The following is a 25,296-nucleotide window of genomic DNA, read 5'->3' on the forward strand; positions in this document are numbered from 1 at the left end:
AAAATCACATTCTTGCACCACACAGAATTCTTCAAACATGTCAAATAAATAGGAAGTTGATTTGCAAATTAAAGACAGCTTCCTATTAACAATAGAGCTGTAGTCTGAATGTTTCTTATACTATTAATAGCAAGGAATAGACAACCCAAAAAGAATGTCCATTGCGTGTTGAAAAGGTAAATTAAGGAAGAAACACATATGCTTAGCAATTGGATAGGTGCAAAATTAGATCTATTACAGGCATGCACAACTTTTCCACTTTTTAATAGAAAAATGAAAATTTGCTTAGCGCTGTAATTATAATAAAGCAAGATATAAAATCTTCCCTTCCCTGGTTTCAGGTTTAGTAACACGTTCAGAATAGTTGTCTGGTAAAGCCGCTGAAGATGGTTGTAATGGCAGAAATTGATAAATGCCTTTTTCAAAGGCCATATCTGAGAAGTAGCTGTGAATGAACAGCTGTGTTTTGAAAATGCTTGCCACCTCAGAATTCTTCCTTGTGAATTGAAATGTTTGCCTTATTGTCAAAAGGACATATTGTAGCGTAACTGCCATATTTTTACTTTTTATCACTGTCTCCCTAACTGCTGAAGTGGAAAGGAAAGATTGCCAAAGTCTGATGTGCTTATTTTCCTTTCTGCCGACTCTGACTTGGTTCTTAGCCATCTGTTGCTCCAGTGACAAGAAACAATTCTCAGTTTACCCAGTCCCTGAATGGGTCTCCCAGCTCAAATAATGGTAACGCCCCTTGTGAATTAATGACAGAAAGTGAAACAAACCTAATTAAGGCATACCAATCACTGCCCACAGGAAAGATAATTAGTCTGAAAAGGGTCACACACTTTGAAAGAATACAGAATGTATTTGTTTCAAAAACAACAGACAGTAATTACTATAACATCTAATGGAGGAGTCTGGGTGGATTTCAGCCAGTAGAATTCTCTGTGGAAAGGACTTCCAAAGAGAATAAGAAATCTGCTCATAAAGATTTGGAACAGGTTCAAATTAGAATCCTTAGTAAATAAAGATTGTATTAAAATTATAAACTATACTTAGAGATTTAAGCTATTAGCAGCAGACATCATGGAGGTCTTTATTATGGATTCTAACATAGCTGTGTTAAATTAGATGAGCAAATGTTGTGCATACAGCTAAGGGAACAGTTACTGATTGTTCTATTCACCTGTCTTAAGTAATCTTCATAACAAAAGACATAAGAGATCTTCACTACCTCATAAACTTAAAAGCTACCAAAATAAAATTCCTGCTTAATAGATCTGTGCAATTTCTCATTTACATTAAATGATGATGAATAAGGTGTATCTTAAATTGAATTTTAAAATTTAAATTGTACCCATTTCTATTAGGGCCATATCCAAAAGTCTTTATTTTATTTGTTTTTTATTCAGTTTTTTATTGAGGGAAAAAATGTTGAAATGTGAGTTTTTCCATGAATGTAGATTGAATAAAGCTAAGCAATGCCTTGTGAATTATTCCCCCCCCCCCCAAAACTCCAGACTGAGCAGCAGAAAGACCTAAATTGGAAGTAATTACTATCAAAACTGGAGGTTGGAATTTTTAGCAGAATTGAAGGAGTGGGGAGTATTCCACTTCCTTTTTGTTACTATTATTGGCAATGTTTAATGGTGACAGGGAGGTCAAAATATTTAGAAGATTCTTACATTACAAAATATTTTGTCTTAGAATAAAATCATCTACATATCTAATAAATCTGTATTATGCAGGAAGTGTCTACAGCTAGAAAATGACAAGCCTGATAATTCCCCAATTGAAAAGTTTTAGTTGCCAGACATGTTTTAGCTTTCACAGGAAATTTCCCAGTATACCTGGGTACCTATTTTTATAGTTTGTCTGAAACTGCATATACAATAAAAACCTTAAGAAGGTACATGAAGCACAAATAATCTCTCTTACTCTCTCTCTCTCTCTCTCTCTCTCTCTCTCTCTCTCTCTCACACACACACACACACAGAATGGTATTTCACATATAACATTAAAGAGGCTGCACATATTCTTATAATTAAAAATGAAGTCTTACAGAATCAAGTGTTTACTTGTCAATATAAACATTTAATTCAATAAGGCATAATTTTGAAGGAAAATAAAATTTTCACACTCTAATGTTGAACACAAAGTACTAATTTATGTGCAGATTAGTTTTTTAAAACAACAATTTGCAGCTGACTTTGGACTTGGAAGTGCCTTGTACCACCTCTGTTCGCGATTGGAAAATAATCACACTCAGAGTCCATTCTCCTCAAGTCAATACAACCACTTTACATGAGCAAAATTCACATTGGCCAGAATAAGAAAATTTTACCTTTTGCATATCATTTTATACATAATGCATGAATGCTGCGTAACACGATTCTGTGGTTTGGTTTCATGGTATGACACCAAAACTGCCATATATTTGCTGCTCTCCCATTCAGTATGCTACCCTGAAGTTTTACATAAAGATGTAATTACATTAAACTCCTTCCACTAAACTGACGCACAATTTACCACCCAAACAACCCTGAAGCCTTATTCTGTATATTGTCTATTTCCTTCCTCTTCTCATGTTAGCATACGAGCATCTTATCTTCTCTTTATCAATTAAGGCTCAATTCTGCAGCACTGTAGTCATAGGCTTAGCTTGATGGTTGTAAATAATCCTTCCAAAATTGACTGCTCATGTATCAAAAGCAAACCATGAATATAAGTCTTTGCAGGAGCTATATGTTAGTCAGAAAGCTTGTAGGGGTAGGAGCCCAGCAAGTCTGGTGGCAACCCTGCAGGTGCACAAAGTTAAATATGCGCATAAAGGTTTCCAGGATGAGCACTAATTAAAAGACCCAGCACATGCATAGTACTAGACAGATCTTTAATGTGATACCCATAATAAACAATAAATCAATTTCAAATTCAGAAATGCCCAGGAATATTTACAAGGGTGCCTAATGTGTAACATTACTTACAACCAAAAACATGTATTCTGAGTTGCTGTGCCGAAGGGTGGGGGTGCTCCATGCTGCTATGCTGGGGGGGCGGGGGCAGGTGGACAGGTGCTCTGGCTCTTCACTGTGGTTAAACAGCTCCCAGCAGCACAGCTCCCTGCCGGTTATCTGAGAGTACCAGTTAAATGAATTCCAGTTAAGAGAGAGTTTACTGTATAACAATCTTTTGGTGTCTTAAGCCGTGTCTACACGTGCACGCTACTTCGAAGTAGCGGCGCCAACTTCAAAATAGCGCCCGTCACGGCTACACGTGTTGGGCGCTATTTCGAAGTTAACTTTGACGTTAGGCGGCGAGACGTCGAAGTCGCTAACCCCATGAGGGGATGGGAATAGCGCCCTACTTCGACGTTCAACATTTATTGTTTATTGTAAACAGGGGAAAAAAAGCACACTTAGATGATGATGCTTTTGACTTGGAATCTGAGCTCCACTGACATTAGTGGGTACTGAGAGCTCTCACTGCCTTCTGAGTTGTGCTTAAAATCATGTAGCATCATACTTTTAAATATGCCCTGTTTGCAAATTTATGGCAGCTCTTTCCCTCTTAAAGAATTGTTTTGAACACATTCAGAACTACATTATAAGAAAGTTTGGATGTCTTTATGCATGAAATAGAACACATATTACCACATTCATTTTAAAACAGCAGACTGCTTAACAAAGCTCACCATTCAGTGACTGTCTCTGGAATCAAAAATACATTACGCTTTATGGCTACATCTACGCTACAGTGATATGTCGACAGAAGTTACTGTCAGAAGAGATCTTCCAGCAAAACATCTGTTGACAGATCACATCCCCAGACAAGAGTGGATCAAAAGAGCAATCCTCTCTGTTGACAGAGGGTGGCCAGACTCCACAGCCACTCTCTTTACAGAATGGCCAACCAGAAGCTCAGCAAACAGGGCAGCCCGGAGAACCAGAAGCCCTGTGTGTTGACAGATGGTCCCCCTGGTGCATCTACACAGCTTTTTTGTTGACAGAAGATATTGACAAAGGTGTTATTCCTCATCATGGGGAGACAGAATGCTGCCGTTGGAGGTGCCGAGTTTTGTTGACACTTTCGATAAAACGCATTTTGTGTGCAGGTACTCTGCAAGTTTTGATGATAAAACTCTCTAGTGTAGACATAGCCATATGTTTTTTCCCTTTGTCTTTTACTTCTAGTATTAAATTCACAGTGTCATAGTGTACAAGCACTAAGATAATGTCAATGCTTCATTGATATTTAAAAATGCATTTTGAAATCTCACCCATGTAGACACTTGAAAAAACATTCATGTCTTCAGAGATGTAAAACATATAAAGTCTGAACTAGCATCTGATTTGGCTTTTTTCCCTCCATTTGTTGACGTCAAGTCCTTATCTATGAAACTGACTTGCATGTTAGAGATAGCTAGTATGTATTTGGGTAAGTGATAAAAGCTATCTCTAATTAAAATTGCTGAAGTCAGCAAGAGAGGCATATTGGGGTTTCTTCATCCTTTCCTTTTTCTATTTTAGAAGGAATACCTATTGATCTTGTGTCCAGTCCACTTATATAAGATCTAAATTTCTGCTTATGTTTTCCTTGGTTTAAAATATTTGCCTTCTGTTCCTTATTTGCATCTTATCCATTCGATAGTGTATATAATTTTCATTGCTTGCCTTAACAATTTTGTTTGATACTTTTGTGGTACAATAGTGGACCTTCAAAAGTTGTCAGTTTTATTTAAGATAAATAGTTAAGGTTACTTTAGTGTCCCCCAGCATTCTCTTCAACTTCCTCATGCTTTCTTCAGCAAATACTTTGATTACCGTAAATACTAAAGTTAAGTAACTGCAAGTAATTAATTATTTAAGACATATGGCCAGGTTTTTACAGCCTTCTCTTTTCATACAAGTAAAGGTTTTCATCACTTAACTTTATAATATAACTATAATAAAATGAACAGAAAATGCGTGAACTAAACATATAGAAAACAGTCTGTTACTTTGGAGTTTTATAATGTATTTTTATGGCAATGGTCCAGTTCATCCTGAAATGTAAAGAAACACCAGTACAAAAAAAAAAAAAGATAATAAAAACAGTAACAGACAGAATAAATAATAAAAACAGAATCTGTTCCTTCATTTCTTGAAATGAGACAAAACTTCAGACTTACAAAGAAATAAATATATGTCTGGTAACATTACTAATTCACAGTTAGGGAACATAATGTAATAAAATCTCATTGTGTGGGCATGGTAGTGACAGAAAGGTAAAGGAGATATAATTCATTCATAACAATGTACAGAATCATACTTTCAATGGTATCAGCCTCTGTGCCATGGCAGGTGGTTTTGCTGGTCCCTAGTCCCAGGGCCAGCTATTCTGTTAGATGGAAATTTTGACAATACAGTATTGTTGGAAATGTGTTGAGTGGGGTTCTTTCAAAGGCCCTTTCTCACATGAACACCATAGGCTCAAACATGACAAACCTAGAACAAGTATGTAGACCTCTAATAGTTAGAAAATGAACACTTTTAATTATATGTATCAGAAGGGTAACTGAGTTAGTCTGTATGTTCAAAACCAACAAGAAGTCCTGTCGCACCTTATAGACCAACAGATATTTGGATCATAAGCTTTCATAGGCAAAGACCCACTTTGTCAGATGCGTGAGTCATGGATTAATTATATATTATAATATTATTCTATTCTATTCTATTCATCTTACTGGAAATTATCTTACTGGAAGGCCTTTGATTCAACCTCTGAAAACTCTCTGCTTGTTCTGATGGTGGTTTGAATAGCTGAGACAGACACTGATGAGGTAATAAATGCACCGGAGGCATTCATATGTCAAGTTTACCATTTGAAGACCAATACCATGACATTTATAGAGCTACTTTAGTGAATGTTTTCCAAGAGATATCTGGATAAAAATTGCCACTGGAAAGGGTTAATTTATACCTGCTATCAAGTTATCAAACAATACAATGACTCCAAGTGATTGAGCACATCGAAACCTACTTCCCACAGCCCCATGGGGTATGGAGGGGTCTTGCAGGGTGGACTCATCATTGCAGTTATGTGTGAAATACCTTGCACTCTTTAAACAATCATTCACAAAATAAAATTCTATTGTGCAAACACCAGATACTCACCACTCTACAAATACTTGGCCAGCAGCTGAGCATGGTATTTCACACATAACTGCAATGATCAGTCCATCTTTCAAGACCCCGTCCATACTTTATGGGGGTGCGGGGAGTAGGTTTGGATGTACTCAATTACTTGGAGTAGAAAATGTGGATTAAGAAGAATATCAGTTCTTCTTCGAGTGATAGCTCATGTGCATTCCAATTTGGGTGTGCGCCGTGCGTATGCCCAGTTGCCGGAAACTTTTTGCCCTAGCCAGTAGCCTTAGGGTCGGTGCAGTGCCCCCTGGAGTGGTGCCCATATGGCCACCCATATATGCATCGCCCGCCCCACCCCCCTGCTCAGTTCTTTCTCGCCGCGCTGTCAGTTGCTGGAGCTTAACTCCTCTTGAGAGTTCGCTGGTAGCCTTTGTTGTTTTAATTAGTTGTAAATAGTTTACTTTGTTATCTACTGTAGGAAATTAGCACTTAGTAAGCCGAGGTGGGTCTTTAACCCTCTTGGTGCCTTGCCGCCAGGCAATGCCTGGCTCTCCGGGTTTTAAAAACTGTTCTAAATGTGGCAAACGTATGCCCAAGAGTGACCTGCATAAAGCTTATCTGGGCTGCCTCAGTGAGTCTTATCTCTGAGCGCGTTGCTCCATCTGTAAGGCCTTCAAATCAAGGACCTAAAAGATAGAGCTCAAAGACTAAAAGTTCTCCTTATGGAGTCAGCCTTGTGCCCGGAGGGTTCCTTGGCAGGAATGCAGAGCGCCGCATCTTTGGTGCAGAGTGCTCCGGCATCGTCGGTGCCGTCAGAGGACTCCCGGCGCCGAGAGTTGGACTCGGAGACTAGCGCCTCCTGGCAACACAAGAGTCAGTCTCCGGTGCCTTGCAAGAAGACGAGATGGCACCAGGGCCATTCAAGACAGGCATCTGGAGAGTCCGCTAATGCACATCGTGAGCGGGGTCACAAAGTGCCGATGTTGACCTCAGCGCAAGGCAGGAGCCTGCGCTCTCCCAGACTGCCCTCGAAGCCGGAGGCTTTTGGTGCTGCTCAAGGCCTCCTGCAATTTACGGTGCCATTACAAACACCGCACTGGGAGCCTTCGTCACCCTTGCTCCAGACACCAGGTCAGGCTCCAGGGACCCCAGCAGAGCTCCTGACACCAGGGGGACCCCAACAATCCATTGGCACAGTGCAGATGGGACTGAGCCTGCAGGAACCAATGAGAAGTACGAGACCTATGGCGCCACCATGCTCGTCGGTGTCAGGGTCTGCGTCAGAATTGGACTCCCTTTACTCCGGCTCAGCAAGGAGCGAGAGTACAAGGTCATCCCAATGCAGTGGGCACCGGTGCCACTGCCAACGCTCCCTGGAACGAGAGTGGCAAAGGCACCATCGGGGGCACCACAGTGGCCCTTCTGGACCCCGTGGGCGATCCACATGGAGCAAGGGCGAGTTGCTGGATTCCTGTTCAGGGCGCCAGGCTCTCCCCAGGTGCCGAGATCAGCACCGACAGCATCTCTCAGAGCCCCGCTGGAGGAGCAGGGGGAGTCATCGGCACCAACTCTGATGGCAGTACCGGCACCATCGCCGGCGTCGACATTGGCACCGGGTGAGCTGAGAGTAACCCAAGCACGGGTGCCATCAGTACAGGCACCGGGCACTGTGGTGCAATGGATACCGATGCCGATTGAACCGGTGCCCTCCCTGGTGCACAGTGGCCCTGTTTTCATAGCACCACACCAGGGACCACTAGGGGGCCCTCCACCCCAGGCACCGAGCATGGTGCCACAGAGTGTGGTGCTGGGGGCTCAAGTAGCGGTGCCAGAATCCTCTGGATCAACAGGTTTGGGGGGTATGTTGACCTCATCTTCGTCTTCTCCAGATGAGGCATTAGCTGATCCTCTGCATCCCCAATATTGGAGGATGGAGGTGCGTACCAGCAACTGTTGAGGAGGGTCACCCAGAGCCTCAGGGTACAGGCTGAAGAGGTCAGGGATGAAGTAGACCCTGTCACTAACATCCTCTCAACCTCTGCACCATCCAGGGTGGCACTGCCTATTATAAAGACAATTGCCAACACAGCTAAGACAGTGTGGCAAACCCCGGCCTCAGCCTTGCCCACAGCTAGGAATAATGAACACAGGTATTTTGTCCCGGCACAGGGAAATGAGCATCTGTTCACCCATCCTCCTCCTGACTCCCTTGTTGTGGATGCAGTGAACAATAGGGAGAGACAGGGGCTTTAATAGCCCTCTCCCAAGAACAAGGATGCCAAAAGACTAGACCTATATGGTAGAAAAGTTTACTCCACAGGTGGTCTGCAGCTGAGAATTGCTAACCAGCAGGCCATGGTTAGCAGATATGCATATAATACGGCCAGTTCCATGGACCGTTTCACGGAACTGCTTCCACAGGACGCCAAGACAGACTTTACGGCCCTGGTAACAGAGCAGAGGCTCATATCCAGAGCAGCACTGCAGGCCGCCCTGGATGCAGCTGATGCAGCCACTAGGGTTATGGCCTCAGGTATCGTCATGTGAAGGGGAGCGTGGCTTTAGGTCTCAGGACTCTTGCAAGAGGTGCAGCAGTCCATTCAAGACCTCCCTTTTGAATGTTTATTGTAAACAGGGGAAAACGTTTACACTTCACCTTTGTTATTCTAATGTAATGTAGGATTTTTCACAGAAAAAAAAAGATGGCATCTAGTTAAACTGACTTTCCAATATGATAATTTATTAGAAGGTACACTTTGCCCTCCAATAATATATTTAAAAACTGAAGCTTGATCCCTTGATCTTCTAGAAAGATTTAAGTAAAGATAAAACCCAGAGATTGTCAATTTTATATGTTACTGTAAAAATATCTCACAGACAAGTCACAGGATGTACTCATTGTATTGGTGAAACTGTTCCCTTTTTCCTTCATGACATGTAAAGTATGTTCGTTATATTTATAAACTCTGCGTTCAGAGAGTAAAAATTCTTATTCTGCAAGATTTACCTTAGTGGTTAAGTTTTCAAAGCCAATATAATGGAGTCTGCTTTTAGTGATAACAGTAGGAAAAGAAAAAAAAATCAAAAGTAGCCTGGAATATGCAGAAAAATCTCAGTAACACATTTTGTTTTACATTTCTTGGATCTTAGCTTGCTGGAGAGCAAAGTACCCTAGTGGATACATGACAAACTACAAGACATATTATTATATTAGCTTTATGTATGCTGCAAAGATGCCACTGCAATATTATAGAAATCACAGTCACTCTTTTCTTATGTGCAATAATTACATTGGAGAGAGATTCTGGCTAAATTATTTTATAGCCTTACAGGTTCTTATACTAATTATTTCCTCTCCTTCTGTTTTAGGTCATCCTGTCATTCCTGTCATCATCATGGGATCTGAAGTTCATATAACTAAATAAATGAATTGCTTAATTTTCTATGATCATCTATACAGGCTTCATCTTCACAAATCTTACCAGTTGTATGCCGCCACGGAGACAGTGACCTTCATTTCCAAAACATGATTATTATCTTTGGACAAGGTGGTTACAAGGTTACCACTTATTTTCAGGAAGACAGTTTTTGTGGTTTTTTGGCATTCATCATTTGACAAATGCAAGTATTCATTTTGTCAAATGACCACCTCTCACTGAAGTTAAAAATAGCAACTGTGGTATCCTTAAGGAACCCTTACTTTTCTGAAGACTTGAGCAAAGATGAAGGGCATGCCACTCAAAATTTATTTTCTACTTGGCCTAGCTATCACTGCATTAGTACAAGCTGTAGATAAAAAAGTAGACTGCCCTCGGTCATGTACATGTGAGGTCAGACCTTGGTTTACTCCAAGATCCATATATATGGAAGCTCCAACAGTGGACTGCAATGATTTAGGTCTTGTAAATTTCCCAACAAGACTGCCTGCTGACACACAGGTTCTACTTCTACAGACTAACAATATTGAAAAAATTGAACACTCAGTGGACTTCCCAGTGAACCTTACTGGTCTTGATTTATCTCAAAACAATTTATCTTCAGTGATCAATCTTAAACTTAGAAAGATGCCACAGCTTCTTTCGATGTACCTTGAGGAAAACAAACTTACTGAGCTGCCTAAAGAATGTCTGTCTGGACTGAACAATTTACAAGAACTTTACATTAATCACAACTTGCTTTCCACAATTGCACCAGGAGCTTTTATAGGCCTTGATAATCTTCTCAGACTTCATCTCAATTCAAATAGCCTCCAGATGATCAACAGTAAGTGGTTCGAAGCTATTCCTAACCTTGAGATTCTCATGATTGGAGAAAATCCTATCATCAGAATCGAAGAAATGAACTTTAAGCCTCTTACCAATCTGCGCAGCCTGGTTTTAGCAGGCATAAATCTCACTGAAATACCTGATAATGCTTTGGTTGGCCTCGACAATTTAGAGAGTATTTCATTTTATGACAACAGATTTGCTAAAGTGCCCCATACTGCTCTGCAAAAGGTTACAAATCTTAAATTTCTGGATCTAAATAAGAATCCCATTAACAGAATACGAAGAGGGGATTTTAGCAATATGCTGCACCTAAAAGAATTGGGAATTAATAACATGCCTGAACTAATTTCTATAGATAGTCTTGCTGTTGACAATTTGCCAGATTTAAGAAAAATAGAAGCCACCAATAACCCCAGGCTCTCATATATCCATCCAAATGCTTTTTATAAACTACCCAAGCTGGAATCACTCATGCTTAATAGTAATGCACTTAGCGCCCTGTACCGTAATACAATAGATGCTTTGCCTAACCTCAAGGAAATCAGCATACACAGCAATCCAATCAGATGTGATTGTGTCATCCGCTGGATTAACATGAATAAAACCAATATTAGGTTTATGGAACCAGATTCATTATTTTGTGTGGATCCTCCAGAATTTCAAGGCCAGAACGTGAGGCAGGTCCACTTTAGGGAAATGATGGAAATCTGCCTTCCACTGATAGCGCCTGAAAGTTTTCCCTCAACTCTGGATTTAGAAACTGGAAGCTATGTTTCCTTACACTGCAGAGCAACAGCAGAACCACAACCTGAAATATACTGGATAACACCATCTGGTCTCAAACTTTTGCCTAGTATGGTTACTGACAAATACTACGTCCATTCTGAAGGAACTTTAGATATAAGTGGTGTTACAGAAAAAGAAAGTGGACTATATACATGTGTAGCAAGTAACCTAGTTGGAGCAGATTTAAAATCAGTTATGATTAAAGTGGATGGGTCTTTCCCCCAGGACAGCCATGGATCTCTGAATATTAAAATAAAAGAAGTGCAATCTAATTCTATCCTAGTGTCTTGGAAAGCAAGTTCTAAAATTCTGAAATCCAGCATTAGATGGACTGCCTTTCAGAAGACTGAAAACTCTCAGTCTGCTCGGAGTGTTCGAATTCCATCTAATATAAAGGTATATAATCTTACTCATCTAAAACCATCAACTGAATATAAAATTTGTATAGATATCCCTACCATCTACCAGCAGAATAAAAAACAATGTGTCAATGTCACCACAAAAGGGTTGGATCTTGCAGTGAAAGCTTATGAAAAGACCAGCATAATAGGATTGCTTGCTTGCCTTGGAGGTCTCTTGGGAGTCATTTGTGTGGTATACCTTTACAGTTGCATCTCACAAGAAATTAACTGTAATACAGGACACAGCTATTTAAGGAATTACCTGAAGAAACAATCATTTTCATTCCATGAGCTTTATCCTCCTCTAATCAGTCTTTGGGAAACTGGCAAAGAGAGAAGCACAGCACTGGAAATAAAAGCAACTGTGATAGGAGTACCAACAAATATGTCCTGAAACAGCAATGGAAACACCAAGATTATATAACAGTTTTTTGACAGGAAAAGCATAAAACTGCAGTTGTGCTAAATAAAAAGGAAAAAAAGTATTACTCCTTAGAAATCAGAAGTCTGGACATTGCTGTTGGTGTTGACAAATTGGAATATGTACTGAGTCAGCATAAAAAGGATTTTTAACGAACTGGCTTCAAAGGGTACTGTGCCAACCAAATACAATTACTTCATTTTTTTTTTTAGAACTTTAATGTGACTTTTCAGTCTGGAATACAGTGCAAGTAGCCAAGAACATTACTTGTATTTTTTAATTAAGTAAGAGTAGTAGAACTGAGCAATACCTCCTACTGTGCTGTATTACACACACTAGCAGCGTGTTTTTGCAGTGACCTGATCAACTAGAATTGACACGTGGTGTAATGAAATGGACAAATTCTGTAGAGTAGACACAGTGAGTATGTGAAACTTTTTTATGAGGAAAAATACATTTTTGATTAAAATCAAAATAGTTTTGGCTTGTTTGTTTCTAAAAAAAAAAAAAAAAAAAAAAAAAAGAATCTGTCTGGGAACTCCTCTCTGACAATAAACACATTCATTTTAATGTCTGATAAAATCTCTCTCTATATAAACCATTTTTATATATCTTCCAGTTAAAATCCAGGTTTGACTGCATAGGATTTTTTGCTGGTTTTTTTAGGTTGTATAACTGCAATAAACAACACAAAAATAGTCCTCAGTCAAAGAGAAACATACAGGGGTCTACTGCTGTCACTGAGATACATTTCTTTTTTGCTTGGTACCTGGGAATTGGATTTAATTATTAGACTCAAATAATGTAAATCAAATACTTTGGCTGAAACAAAAAGGCCAATGCAATGGTTAATGGTGCCTAAATATTATGTTCATTGGTGCTCAGAAAACTAATGCAATTTTTAACAGAACTTACAAATCTTGCTGATATTTAGGATACTTAGGATTTTAATTTGGGTCTACAATTCTGGTTTGATGCAATGACATCCACTGCCAATAAAGGGTTTATTAATCTCTCCAGCTTTGAAGATGTGTCATGCAAATAACAGAATGATGTACATGAATTAGGTACATGAAAATAAAATTAATGCTTGATCCCACTCACTTCGATCTTCATGGCAAAATTCTCCTTAAATTAATTAGGAATAGAGCTAGACCTGGTGACAGCAAATGGTTAGTGTTGCTGATTCTAAATTTAAACCCTAATTCTGCTATATGGATGGAGTAAATCTGACTGTTCCTGGATTCAATGGAAAAAAATAGCCCTAAACTGAGACATGAAATGTAAGGGGTGCAGACATGCAATAGGGAGAGAACAAATACAGAAGTCATCAGCAAAATTGCCATCTTACTTCAGTTAGTGGTTGTACATAAAAATACAGAGAACTAAGTCAGAAGGAAAAATGGAGTTTCCATTGGGGGTACGGAAAGAGTACTTTTAGGGACATTAAAAATGGTTAAAATAATGTTTAAGAATCATGCATATGAAACAGAAAATTGGATAAAAAGCATTTTGTTTTTTACTATGTTTTAATATTTTTCAAGTAGTATAATAAAATAGATTCTGAACATATCTGAAATAAATAGTTATCTGGAACTATTGGCAGCATTTCTGTAGGTAAGAACCCTAACTCTGAAACTCCAGAGATTACATTGACTTTTTCCCCCCTAAATGTCCACTAGCAAACAGAAATTTAACACTTGCACTTATTCCTGGTCTGCTGCATAATGTTGTTGTCCTATAAGCATTTCTAATACAGAAAATCTTCTCATTTTTTTTATTACTAATGAATAACTTGCTTCCAAGTTAAAGTTGACACTTTCTGATTAAATCCTAGGGGGTTTTTTTTTCTGGCAATGTGAAAGTTATTTTCAGCAAAAAAATGTCTAAAACTAGAAAGAAGAACACGTCACTACTAATTTTAAAATATCCCAAATTTTGATCTGTATAAATTCAATATGTTTCTCTGAACACAAATTTTGCAAACCTGATGAATCACTATCACACACAGCCTGGCATCAGAATTTATCAGACAGACATGCTCATACATCATAAGATATTTCAGTACCTTGGACAGAGCTTTTAGAGCCAAGCTATTTATCAAAAATATAAGAGCTGAAATATGACCTATTACAATGCAAGCACTGTATAGGTCAGCAAGAACTTGTTCATGTATCTTGTATGTTAATCTTTGGAATCTAGCAACATTTAGAATCTGTTACTGATATAGCTCAGAAGTGAGAATCACATTTGTTTCAAGCAATTGTAACTCTGCACACTGGTATGAAATAGAACACTAAATGAACACCTAATGGTAAGCACTGAGAATGAAAAAAAGAATGATTTCATCTGAATATATACAGCTCTCTTCATATAAAATCATATTATTTATTTAAAAATAGTCTTGACTTTCTATTAGTTAAAAAAATGTCTCTGTTTGGCTATCTTGCAGGGCATTCATTCTCTCCTGTAACACTGATACCTGACAAATAAAATCCTTAAATGCTGGTCAATTATTTTATACTAAAATATATTTAAACATTTAAATCAGAGATTGGGTCTCTGTTGCTAGCTGTTCAGAGGGAAAAGAATCCACATCTCTTGAGAGAAGGAAAATTCATTACATTAAAGTTGCTCTGCTACTGATCTCCACAGTGTGAGCCTGAGCAAGTCACTTCATCACCCTTTAGCTCATTTTACCCTGCTCTTCTGAACTTTTGCTTCTGATGAAAAGCACTTTAATGCCGATCAACAAAAAGTGCTGTATAGTAGTGAAGTGTTATTTTTAACAAGGCACTCCTATCCTTAATCGAGCATATATCCATTCACTTCAATGGGAATAGTACCTGCATAAAGAATATGGGCTTTTTCCAGAAGATCAGTGATTCTAAAGCTGGGCTATATGGACCACAAAAGAGCAGTGGAATTTTCATGGTGGTCTGTAGAATTGTATGTTTGGAGAGCCAAGCAATATGAAGAGGATGTTGGAATTAGGGATATCCTATGAAAGATCTCTCTCTTGTGATCTGATCTTCAAAGAACAAAAGTTTAAATAACCTCTGCTTTTGATTGTAATTTTTAGGTTTTACTAGCAGGAAACAAACTGACTTAGAGACTAAGGATAATAACTGTACCCTTTTATACAGGTACAATCAATTTCAATTTCATTGCAGTTTGTAGGACTCCATCTTTAGTCTGAGTTTTTCCTGGAAGTAATAGGAAAGTGGGTAAATAGTCACATTTTCTTCAATGAAATTCTGTTTACCATAAACATTAACTAGGAAAATATTTTGAAGATGGGATCATTTAACCCTTTATCAGGTATTAATGTTTATGTGTAGTCACTGGAAATTTGCTTCAGGTTTTTATTATATAGCCGACACTTTTTCTCAAATATTCTTCTTTGATTAGTTACATCGTATGTTGGTGACAGGGATACGTGTATTAACTTAATCAGCAGCCATGAATCAAACAGAGGCTGGGCTCAGAATGAGAATGTTGCCATCCCATAACAAAATATGTGCAAAATCCACATTGTCACTTAAATTAAACAATGAGGCTGCATCTGTGTTGAGCTGTAGTGCTGGCAGCTTGATGCAAAGGAGGGCTCTCAAAAATGCAAATGTATGCTAATTTGCATGCATGTGTGACTAATTTGCACATTCACATGAGATCACCCTCCCGGCAGAAGTTGCTTCCGCAGAAAACAAGTAGGGTAGATGTGGTTCTGACAGCAAAAGCCCCTTTGTGAGAAGCCCCTTATGCCTGGAAAAAATCAGGGATAAGGGGCTGCCAAAAAAGCTTTTTTATTACCAGCAGAATCATGTCTACACTGCTTGTTTTCTGCCAGCAGCAGCCTCTACCAATAGGGCAATCTTGTGCAAATATGCAAATTACCCACAAAAATATGAAAATGAGTAGCCATTTGCATTGCCATTGACTTCAACAGATCAGGGTTTCAGTCCAGCAAATGCACTTCCCAGAATTTAAAGAAGAACCAGCAGATCATAGGGGTATAACACATACAAGATGCCCAGTAAGCTGAAACAACATGACACACAATAATACTTCTCCACTAACAATTCTGACAAAATCATGTTAGATATATATCTGTGATTTAAGTGTACATTCATTAGCTTTCATGATTAGCTGAATTAAAAGAGAAAAATGATAAAGCAAGGAAATTAATATTTAAATTTACACTTATCAAACAAGATATGGACTCTCACCCAGAGAAGAAGATACGTAAGTGGGCTGAGCTGCAAAAGTTTTCATAATACAAATGCACATGCTAACACTGCTAAAGCAAACAAGACATAACACTTTGAGATCTTATTCATTCTTGCATCAATTTTCCCAACCACAACGTGTGTGTGTGTTTGTGTGTGTGTGCAAGCTCTCACATTCACCCAGTTATAAATTAGCCAAGAAATCATGGCATTAGCTCTTTTTTACACCACACCTGCAGTTAACTTCTTTAAGAACCAAATGAACAAAAAATATTGAAAATGTATTTATTAAACAATTCCTGTGGTGCCATCATAAATCATATAGACGGTCGCTTGCATTCATTGCCTTGTCTTCTCAAACTTTCACTTAAATATGGTTGCAGTCTCCATGTTTTAGAAGTCCTGTGCAACATTTTTCTCTCTAGGCAACTACTATATTGCTCAAAACCCACTGAGGTAGTTGTGACTGGTTGAGTGAAAATCATTTTGTTTAAGCAGTGAAAGCTTTAATTTTTAAATTCCTAGTTTCTATCAGCATTATTATGATTAAGCATTTGTATTACCATAACACTCTGAAACCCTAGTCCTGGACCAGGACACCATTGTGCTAGGAGCTGAACAAACACACCAACAAATGGTCCATTTTAACTCAAATGGTCATGAAATAGTATATGCTTAGACTCACCTGAAACCAATTCAAAAGCAAAAGTTTTGTCTGGGTGCTCTCTAATGTTTCAAAAATATTTCTACTGTAAGGGATGAGGGGAACAGGAAAAGTTATATAGAGGTGAGAGAAAGCTATTTAATGAATGCCTCTTTCATAAGATCTACAAGCACAACAGTCTATTCTTGCATGACAAAGAAGAGTGAAGGGTCTCCCTTGCAGATTTTAGATAGTGCACTCTTTGTATCAGCCCTAAGAGTCCTTGAGAAAGGAGAGAGAAAGAAGTTTTTGGAGAACAGCCAATCGGAGGTGTTGCTCATGCCCCTACTGACATGGGGTGCACAGGAACACAGCTCCCTGTGAGTAAGTGTGCCAGCCACAGACTATCTTGAAGGGAATCATTGTGCCCCCATTACCTACCCTTCTACCTATCTGAAGTTAGAAAGCTCGTCGAGACCCGCAAACAAACTGGTGAGGCTGGTGGAAATCTTGCGCTGCCCTGAATGGAAAATTATTGAAGTCCTTCCCAGATCCACATCGCTCAAGTTCTAGGCTTCCCAATGCTCAGCCAAAACCTCCTGTCTCCTTCAAAGCCATAGACAGCTTCTAAACTCCCAAAACACATTTATACCACTGGCCACCTGACCAATGCATATAGAATATGCTGCCTCCCACTGATTCCATTTAGGCTTATCTTGGGTCTGACAATGCTTTTCAAGTGTGCCAGGATATGCCTCTAAGAAGGGACTGAATCATTAAGGGTTGCTATTGTTGATAGGCCTAATGAGTCTTCATTCAATAACTACACTGGAGTTCATAGCAGGGCAGTGGCTGGCTACAAAACTTTCCAAGATCAGAAGCATTCACCAACGGACCTGCAAAAGCTGAGAATTACCCCATGCTACCACGACCCTGTACTCCTCTCTTCTCTTAGCACCATATGCTCCCCTTCTCCATTACTGCAGCTCTCCTTCCTCCACCCCTTCCCCACCCAACTAGAATCACCTAGAGCCACCTTCACCAATCTCCTTCCCCTGCAAGGTTTATGATCTTCCCTCACACTAAAACACTCCTTCCAGTCTGCCTAAGTTACACTGGAAGTGAGCACACTAGTGAGGGTCTTGGGCCTACTAGTGAAAATCAAGAAAGGGCACAAGGAATCTTAAAGCAGAGAAAGGAGGCAGAATAAAAGGCAATCACACTAGAAAAAAATGTTTTATACAAATCTTTTCTTCATTTAAAAGAAAGAGAGAAAGCCAAATGGTCCCAGTCAAATAGATGAATCCAATACATTAATTTTAAACATCTTCAACTGAAAAAAAAAAAAAAAAGAAAAAAAAAAAGCTTTGGAAACGCTTCCTGTTAAATTTCTTGAGGGTCTTAAATTTTTGAGAGATTAACAAATTAACTTCAATTTATAGTTTAAGGATTTTTGCTACCTGGCAAAAGGATACAGGTCTCCAGTGCTATTTATTAAATGAAAGCTTGGCTGTTCAGAGCTAATTAATGACCTGTTTTAAACTCATCTGAAATTACAATCCAGTCTTATGTTACTATTTAAAATGTTACTATCAGATTCTTATCTGTGTTATGTAGCTCTAAAACTTTAGTTAATTCTAACCTTGTGTTATAATACTAGATAGATGCCAGCACTGTTTCTGAGGTAGAGTGCCAAAATATGACCTTTTGACCTCTATATATGCCAAATGCCATTGATACTTTTTAAAGTCACTAACTCTCCTACTTACAACAGATTTATTAATAAATTAATTAAGACACAGAAGGTTTAGGTGGTGGTTGGTAGCATTAGCTGGTCTTTTGTTAACCCACAGGTGGCACGGCTTTGAGCAACATTGCCAACTGCATGGGGGAGAAGGGGTGGGGCTGAGCTCCTGCCTCACATGACAATGAAACTAGGCTCATGTGCCACTCTTGGCATGCATGCCAAGGTTGCTGATCCCTGTACTAGACCTTGATTAAATGAATCCACTAAACTATATTTATCAATTTCCCACTATCCACTCTTTTGTCTCTTCCCGCCTTCTTCTGCAAGATGGCAAATAAAATTTGAGAATGTTTTGGACTTTGGAGCACACCTCTATTTAGAGTACCTTATTTCAGGGATCTCCAACTTAATTTAACTTCAAATATAACTCATCACTTTTCAGGCCAATTTTTTTTGTTTGTGGATTTTAGGGGATGGAGAGGCTCAATCAGTTTTATTGTCAAAATTCACTGGCAATCTTAATTATACAATACTTTTGTTATAGCATAATGAATGCCTTATTTCTTATTTGGCCAAAGATTTAGTATAAAATGATCTAAATGATTCTATTCATTACTTATATTTTTCATTACCACATTATGGCTTCAACTCTTCAAAGTTTGCTTGTTTTATTTTCTACCTAACCTTGCTCTAATTATCATATTGATTCTGGACACTGCAAACACAAACCACTACATAGTTATATTTCATATCTTCAGGGATGGAAAATGGGATTGTGTCACACAACATTGCTTCTTTTAAAAAATAGTTATTTTTTCAGGAATCCAATGCATTAAAGCCTCTAGTTATTTCAATTTCAAACTAGTAAATAGAGAAACTGAGTGGAATTTGAAATTGATTTTCCTTGTCTTCGTATTTGAATATCTGCAGTGCTAGTAGAGTAAACCTCAGTCTGGACTGTGGTACAAACTACACAAGATGTTAATTCAGCAGATGGTTTTAGGCTATCAAAAAGGGCAGTATCCAAGATTTAACACTGAAGTCTTGTTGATGCAGTTTTTCAGTGCAACACCTACAATACTCAAGTTTTTTGAGTGGGCAGATATTACTATGTTGATGAACACTGTGTTCTGCAGATACACGGTTAAAATTTGCTTCCTAGTAGCTGACCAAAACTAGGGCTCATATGCACTATGGGAATGCAAATAATAACAACTAATATTCCCTGCAACTTCTTGCCAATTGCTTCCTTTTTCCCTAGACTACATAACCTACTTTCTCTTTACGAAGGGATTTTAAAAGTTTGGCTTTTTAGTCTTGATCAGTGCCCTGTTATAACTTTGATTACTCTTATCTTAGCTTGCATGTCTACAAATTTATTTTTATTTTAATATTATCCAGTTGAAACATCTGACACTAAAACCTTCTGCCCATTCCAATGGCATATTCTAAAAGTATTCCAAATGCTGCATGAAGAAGTATTTCTTGGTTTAAATTTTCAGGCAGTAATTTCATCAAATGCCGTCTTAATTCTTTAACTGAATAGGATAGTATGAAAAGAGAAAATAAAATGTATGTGATTAAAATCTCTACATGAGTGAAAGTCCACTACAATTGTGACACTATCATCAATTTATGAGTAATTTAAAAGATCATTAGAACAAAGACAAATCAAATAAATATGTAGACCTATATGGCAAAAGATAATAGTGGAACCTGCAAATGATTAAAAGAAACACACCTTACAATGAGTTATTGTTCATACACAATGAATACAATAAACCCCATCAATATGATACTATATTTCATTGTAATAATCAGGATATTTTCTAAAAACTAAAAAGGGCTTCTATCTGGTAAAGGCAATATCTTTTAAAAGCCACACCACTTTCGACAAATCAAGAGAAAAACTTCAATAAAAGTAAAGCAATTCCGTCTGGTTGACTGCGGCACTGTCACAGAGGGACACAGAACTGCAATCGTCATAACAAAAATTTTTCCAATCTGCAGTAGAAAGAAAAGGACTGATCTGCAGAAAGAAAAACTATAGAGATGGCACCCATGCTTAAGCACTTTGTTAAAAAGGAATTTATATGCTGTTGCTAATCTTCAAATTCACAGCAGTTGACAACAATGGGAGTTTTGCTATACACTACAAACCTATTATTGTAGGTGTATGTATAAAGCTGCACAAGACATTATTTCACATCATCTAATGTGGGCAGGGGCGGGGAAGGAGAGGAAGAGGCAATATGACAGTGTGCTTTTCTCCGTAAACCATTTGAGCAATTAGTCGTAGTTTTTAAGCATAGCATAACTGTGTGTTTAATTTACAGCAATGCAATTCTTGTTTAAATACTGTATTATTTAGGCTGGGGCTAAAACATAGCCTCTTCTACCAATCTCGTCTTATAGTCGACCATAAACTTTTCTCCTGATTGAGCTGCAGAAAAAATTGCTCACAATAAGACACTATCACTACCATTTTCTATGGCAAACTCAAAAAATACTTTATGCACATTTACAGTAATAGATTTTTTTCCTCCCAATTTATATTTTATGTTGCATTTCTTCATAATCCCAAGCAATGCAAATGCAATCATGCCTGACAGAGCCATGAAAAAGAAAGTAACAGGAAAATATACTGGTATCTAGAATTAGAGCGACATTAAATTACAATCTTATTTTTCTGAGTGATGGAGGTACAGTGTCAAAAGCAGATTTATTTCCATTCTCCTTGACCCTCACTAACTTTTCAACATCTCTAAATTTACCTTGAGTTGTTTGGAAATGGATGTAGATTGTTTTGAGTTGCAAAAATATACATAAATGTGGGAATACTGAGCCAAACAATTTGAGTTGATTCAAATTATGCTGTGAATCAGAAAAGTTAAGCTTGAATCATAACACCTCCAAGATTTTTAAAGCATTTTGATGATAGAGATTTCTCTTGTGTTTATTTACATGTGGTGATATCATAAACATTCATATCTTGTTAACACAGTATACAAACATTAATTCTTCCTGAAGGAACAGATGCTTTTTATTAAACATTTTTCCGCTTTAGTTTATTGTGCATATGCATAAGAGAATGACAGTTAAAAAAAAAGTTCTTTCAACATATTGGCTTCTGTCATGTATAGACCCTGCCCCTGCCTGCTGTAAGTTATGAAAATACAGAAGATAAGTTAATACACACAGCAGGCTGCCATTACTACAAGAAGGAAATACAACATCATTCATTCTTTCAATATTTAGAAATAAAGTGTGCTTTCATGTTTCATAAAATGTTTCCAATTTTATGACCATCTCTCTGGGTAAGAAAAATAAAAAGCCAATTTAACTAATTAAAAGAACCCTGAAGATATAACTTAAGTTAGCTATAATAAATGAATAATACACTTAATCTACCAAAAACTTAAACTAACTTTAAAGTCAGATTTAAACCTTCAGAACCAAGGATATTACTTGACTATATTCTCCATTTCTGCAGAGAAATCCTTGGAAGGGAATACTCTTAAAATAAAACAAAAAACAAAAACAAAGAAAAGAGTTTAAATAGTTCTCAATTACCCACTCAGCAGGGAAGACGGATGAAGACCCATGAAGAAAGCAAACAACAGAGCCTGCTAATTACACTGAGCCTGACCATCCACTGATAAGCCCTGCTGACCATAAGTCCCTGTCATAATGGGCATGCAATATCCATGATGGTGCTTGGCCTCTTCTTCCTTCCTTTCAATATAGGTTTTTTAACAGCAGCACATTTTAATTATATATTTGTAAAACCCGATTTTGCAAAGACTTAGGACATACTTAAATGTGTGCCAATAGTCACAATGAAATCAGTATTATTTATTCCTATGCATAAAGTAAAGCCTGGGTGTAAATTAAGCATGAGTCTCCAAAGGATGAGACTTTTGTGATTCGTTTACACGAGATCTAGTAAACAAATACTGACCCTTAAAATTAACTTGCACAAATAAACAGAACCTTACCTTCATGGAAAACTTAATAAACTTGTTCATTAAACTTGGAATTTCTGTTCCTTTTCAATATTACAAGAAATGTTTTCATTCTATAACAGAATGAAAACTCAAACTTTCAAAGTTTCTCATTAATCAAAATTTCCACAAAGTAAAAAATATTACAGGTCAATTGAAGCATTTTGCTTCAATCTTCTTTATTTAATTTAATTGTATATTTTTTAAATTTAGAATTTAATAATTATGTATCTGATAATTTAACAAAATAAATTATTATTGAAATTGGTAACTGGAATTCTGTTAATCAATATAATCCAATCATAAACCAGATTTTAAAATAATATGTTTTAAAATATAAACAAAATTAAACATGAAACAACAGCTTTGATGGATAATTGTATGACTCGAAAAGTTTGACCTGCTTTAATATTCATGTTAATAATGTGGACTATGGAAATGACTCCTTACTTGGGACCCTCCTTCCCAATGATGTTATGATATCCTCTTTCACTGAGAAACCTCCCTGGGGAGGAGACCCCTGTTATTAGTTATGAAATGGGTAACTCTAATGAGGTATTCAATTATTTCAACGATAGCTGGGTTCCTGGTGACTAGGAGAACTGCATCATAAATTGCCTGACAGGTATAACGCCTCAACTATCCTTGTATTGACTGAGTACACATCACCTCAGGATAGCATGCCCTGATAAAATTTCTCAACGCCATTAATGACAGTTTCTTGGGGCAGTTAGTCCTAAAGTCCACAAGTGGAGAGGCAGCTCCTGATTTAGTCCTAAGCAACATGCAGGATCTGGTCCAAGAGGTTAATCTAGCTGAACCAATTGGTAGTGGAAACAAATAAAACAATTAAATTAGTGTCTGTATGAGTGGGAAATACCAAAGAAGCCCACCGTAGCAGCATTCAGCTTCAGAAAGGGGGAATGATGCAAAAATGATGGAGTTAGTCAAACAAAATAAAATTCACAAGAGTGAAATGCCTGCAAGCTACATGGAAACTTAAAAAAAGCAAACAAACAAACAAAAAAACAACCATAACAGAAGCTCAAATTAAATATTCACCCTATTTAAAAACAGTACGAAGATCAGAAATGCCACTATGGCAAAACAGAGTAAAAGAGGCAATGAGATGCAAAAATGCACCACTGAAGTTAAATCATACTGAGGAAAACAGAAAGGAGCAAGACTAGCAAGTCAGGTGTAAAAGTATAATTATGTAAGTGAAAAAATCATTTGAAGAGCTGCTAGGAACAGACACAAAACCTAACAGCATGGATTATTTTTTGTACATCAGAATTTCAGTCAAACAAATCAGTGGGGCCCTTGGATGATCAATGTAATAAAGGAGCACTTAAAGAGGCCAATGCTGTTGCAGAGATGAATGAATTCTTTGCATCAGTCTTCACCGAATATGATACAGTGAAAGTTTCCACATCTGAGCCACTCTTTATAGTGACATATCTAAGGAACAGTCCCAGCCAGTTTGAGATGTTAATGATGGAGGTTTGAGGAAAATGGGTAAAGAATCATAAATCACTGGGACTAGATGTTATTCACCTAAGAGTTATGAAGCAACTCTGTTATGAAACTGCAGAATTACTAATTGTGATACACAACCTAATGTAAACACCAGAGGACTGGATGGGAGCTAATGTAACACCAATTTTTAAAAAGGCTCCAGAGACTATAGTGTAATTACAGGCAGGTAAGCCTGACCTCCATACCAGGTGAACTGGTTGAAGCTATAGCAAATAAGAGAATTACTAGACACACAGAAGAAGAGAAAGTTACTCACCTTGTGCAGTAACAATAGCTCTTCAAGATGTGTCCCCCTGTGCGTGCTCCAGTCTGGGTGTTGGTGTGTCCTTGAGCTGGTGCTCGGAAATGCTTCTCTAGCCCTGGTTTCCCATGCCCTGCACATACTCTGGTACCTCCTTGTGCTCTCTGGTGCAAGAATGCACACATGGACCCACCTGTTCCTTCTCTACCACAGCAAATAGAGCACGACACTCCAAAGCAGGGAAGGAAGCAGACTGCCCACAGGGGGACACATCTCGAAGAACCATTGTTACTGAATAAGGTGAGTAACTTCCTCTTCTTCTTCGAATAGTGTCCCCATGGGTGCTCCACTTTGAGTGACTATAAAGCAGTAGTTGCGCTTTGGATGTGGGTTTGGAGCCCAGTAACAATTACAGTCGACAGAACTGCTTGACCCACTTGAATGGAGGAAGCAACTGAAGACAAAAAGAGTGTGGTGCTCTGCAGATGTGTTGCTGGAAGATCACGCCACCACCTCGCACATGTACATAAGGGGCATGTTCCTGAGAAAGGCAATGCTGGAAGATGCAGCCCGGATAGAACGGGCAGTGACAGCACGCAGAAACTTTTTCTGGGGAAGTGTATGGCAAGTGTAAACACAGGTGGAGATCCATTTGGACAGCTGTTGAGACAGAAAGGGCAGGTCCTTAGATTGCCCCACAAAGGAGAGGAAGAGCCTAAGGGATTTGCACTAAGGCCTTGTGTGAACAATGTAGAAGGCTAATGCCCAACAAATGTCCAGAGTGTGCCACGTTGCATGCGCAGGATCACAGTGCAGCTTCGAGAAGAACACTGGTAAGTGGATAGGTTTGTTGATATGAAATGGAGAGCGAATATTAGGGAATAACTTAGGATAA

General features: G+C 38.1%; 2 protein-coding genes across 5 annotated transcripts in view; one reads left to right on the top strand and one right to left on the bottom strand.

Moving 5' to 3' along the window:
- Positions 1-12,296, top strand: part of LRRN3 (leucine rich repeat neuronal 3) — a 55,358-nt gene extending 43,062 nt beyond the window's left edge. The window contains exon 2 of the mRNA XM_074984086.1: positions 9,492-12,296. Coding sequence (XP_074840187.1) covers positions 9,845-11,971 — 2,127 coding nt within the window. The 5' untranslated portion in view covers positions 9,492-9,844 and the 3' untranslated portion in view covers positions 11,972-12,296. The remainder of the gene's footprint in view (positions 1-9,491) is intronic.
- The window catches only part of IMMP2L (inner mitochondrial membrane peptidase subunit 2), an 850,269-nt gene that overhangs the window by 427,230 nt on the left and 397,743 nt on the right, over positions 1-25,296 (bottom strand). The window lies entirely within an intron of this gene.

The sequence above is a fragment of the Carettochelys insculpta genome, chromosome 1, assembly GCF_033958435.1.
Source record: "Carettochelys insculpta isolate YL-2023 chromosome 1, ASM3395843v1, whole genome shotgun sequence".
Lineage (NCBI taxonomy): Eukaryota > Metazoa > Chordata > Testudines > Carettochelyidae > Carettochelys > Carettochelys insculpta.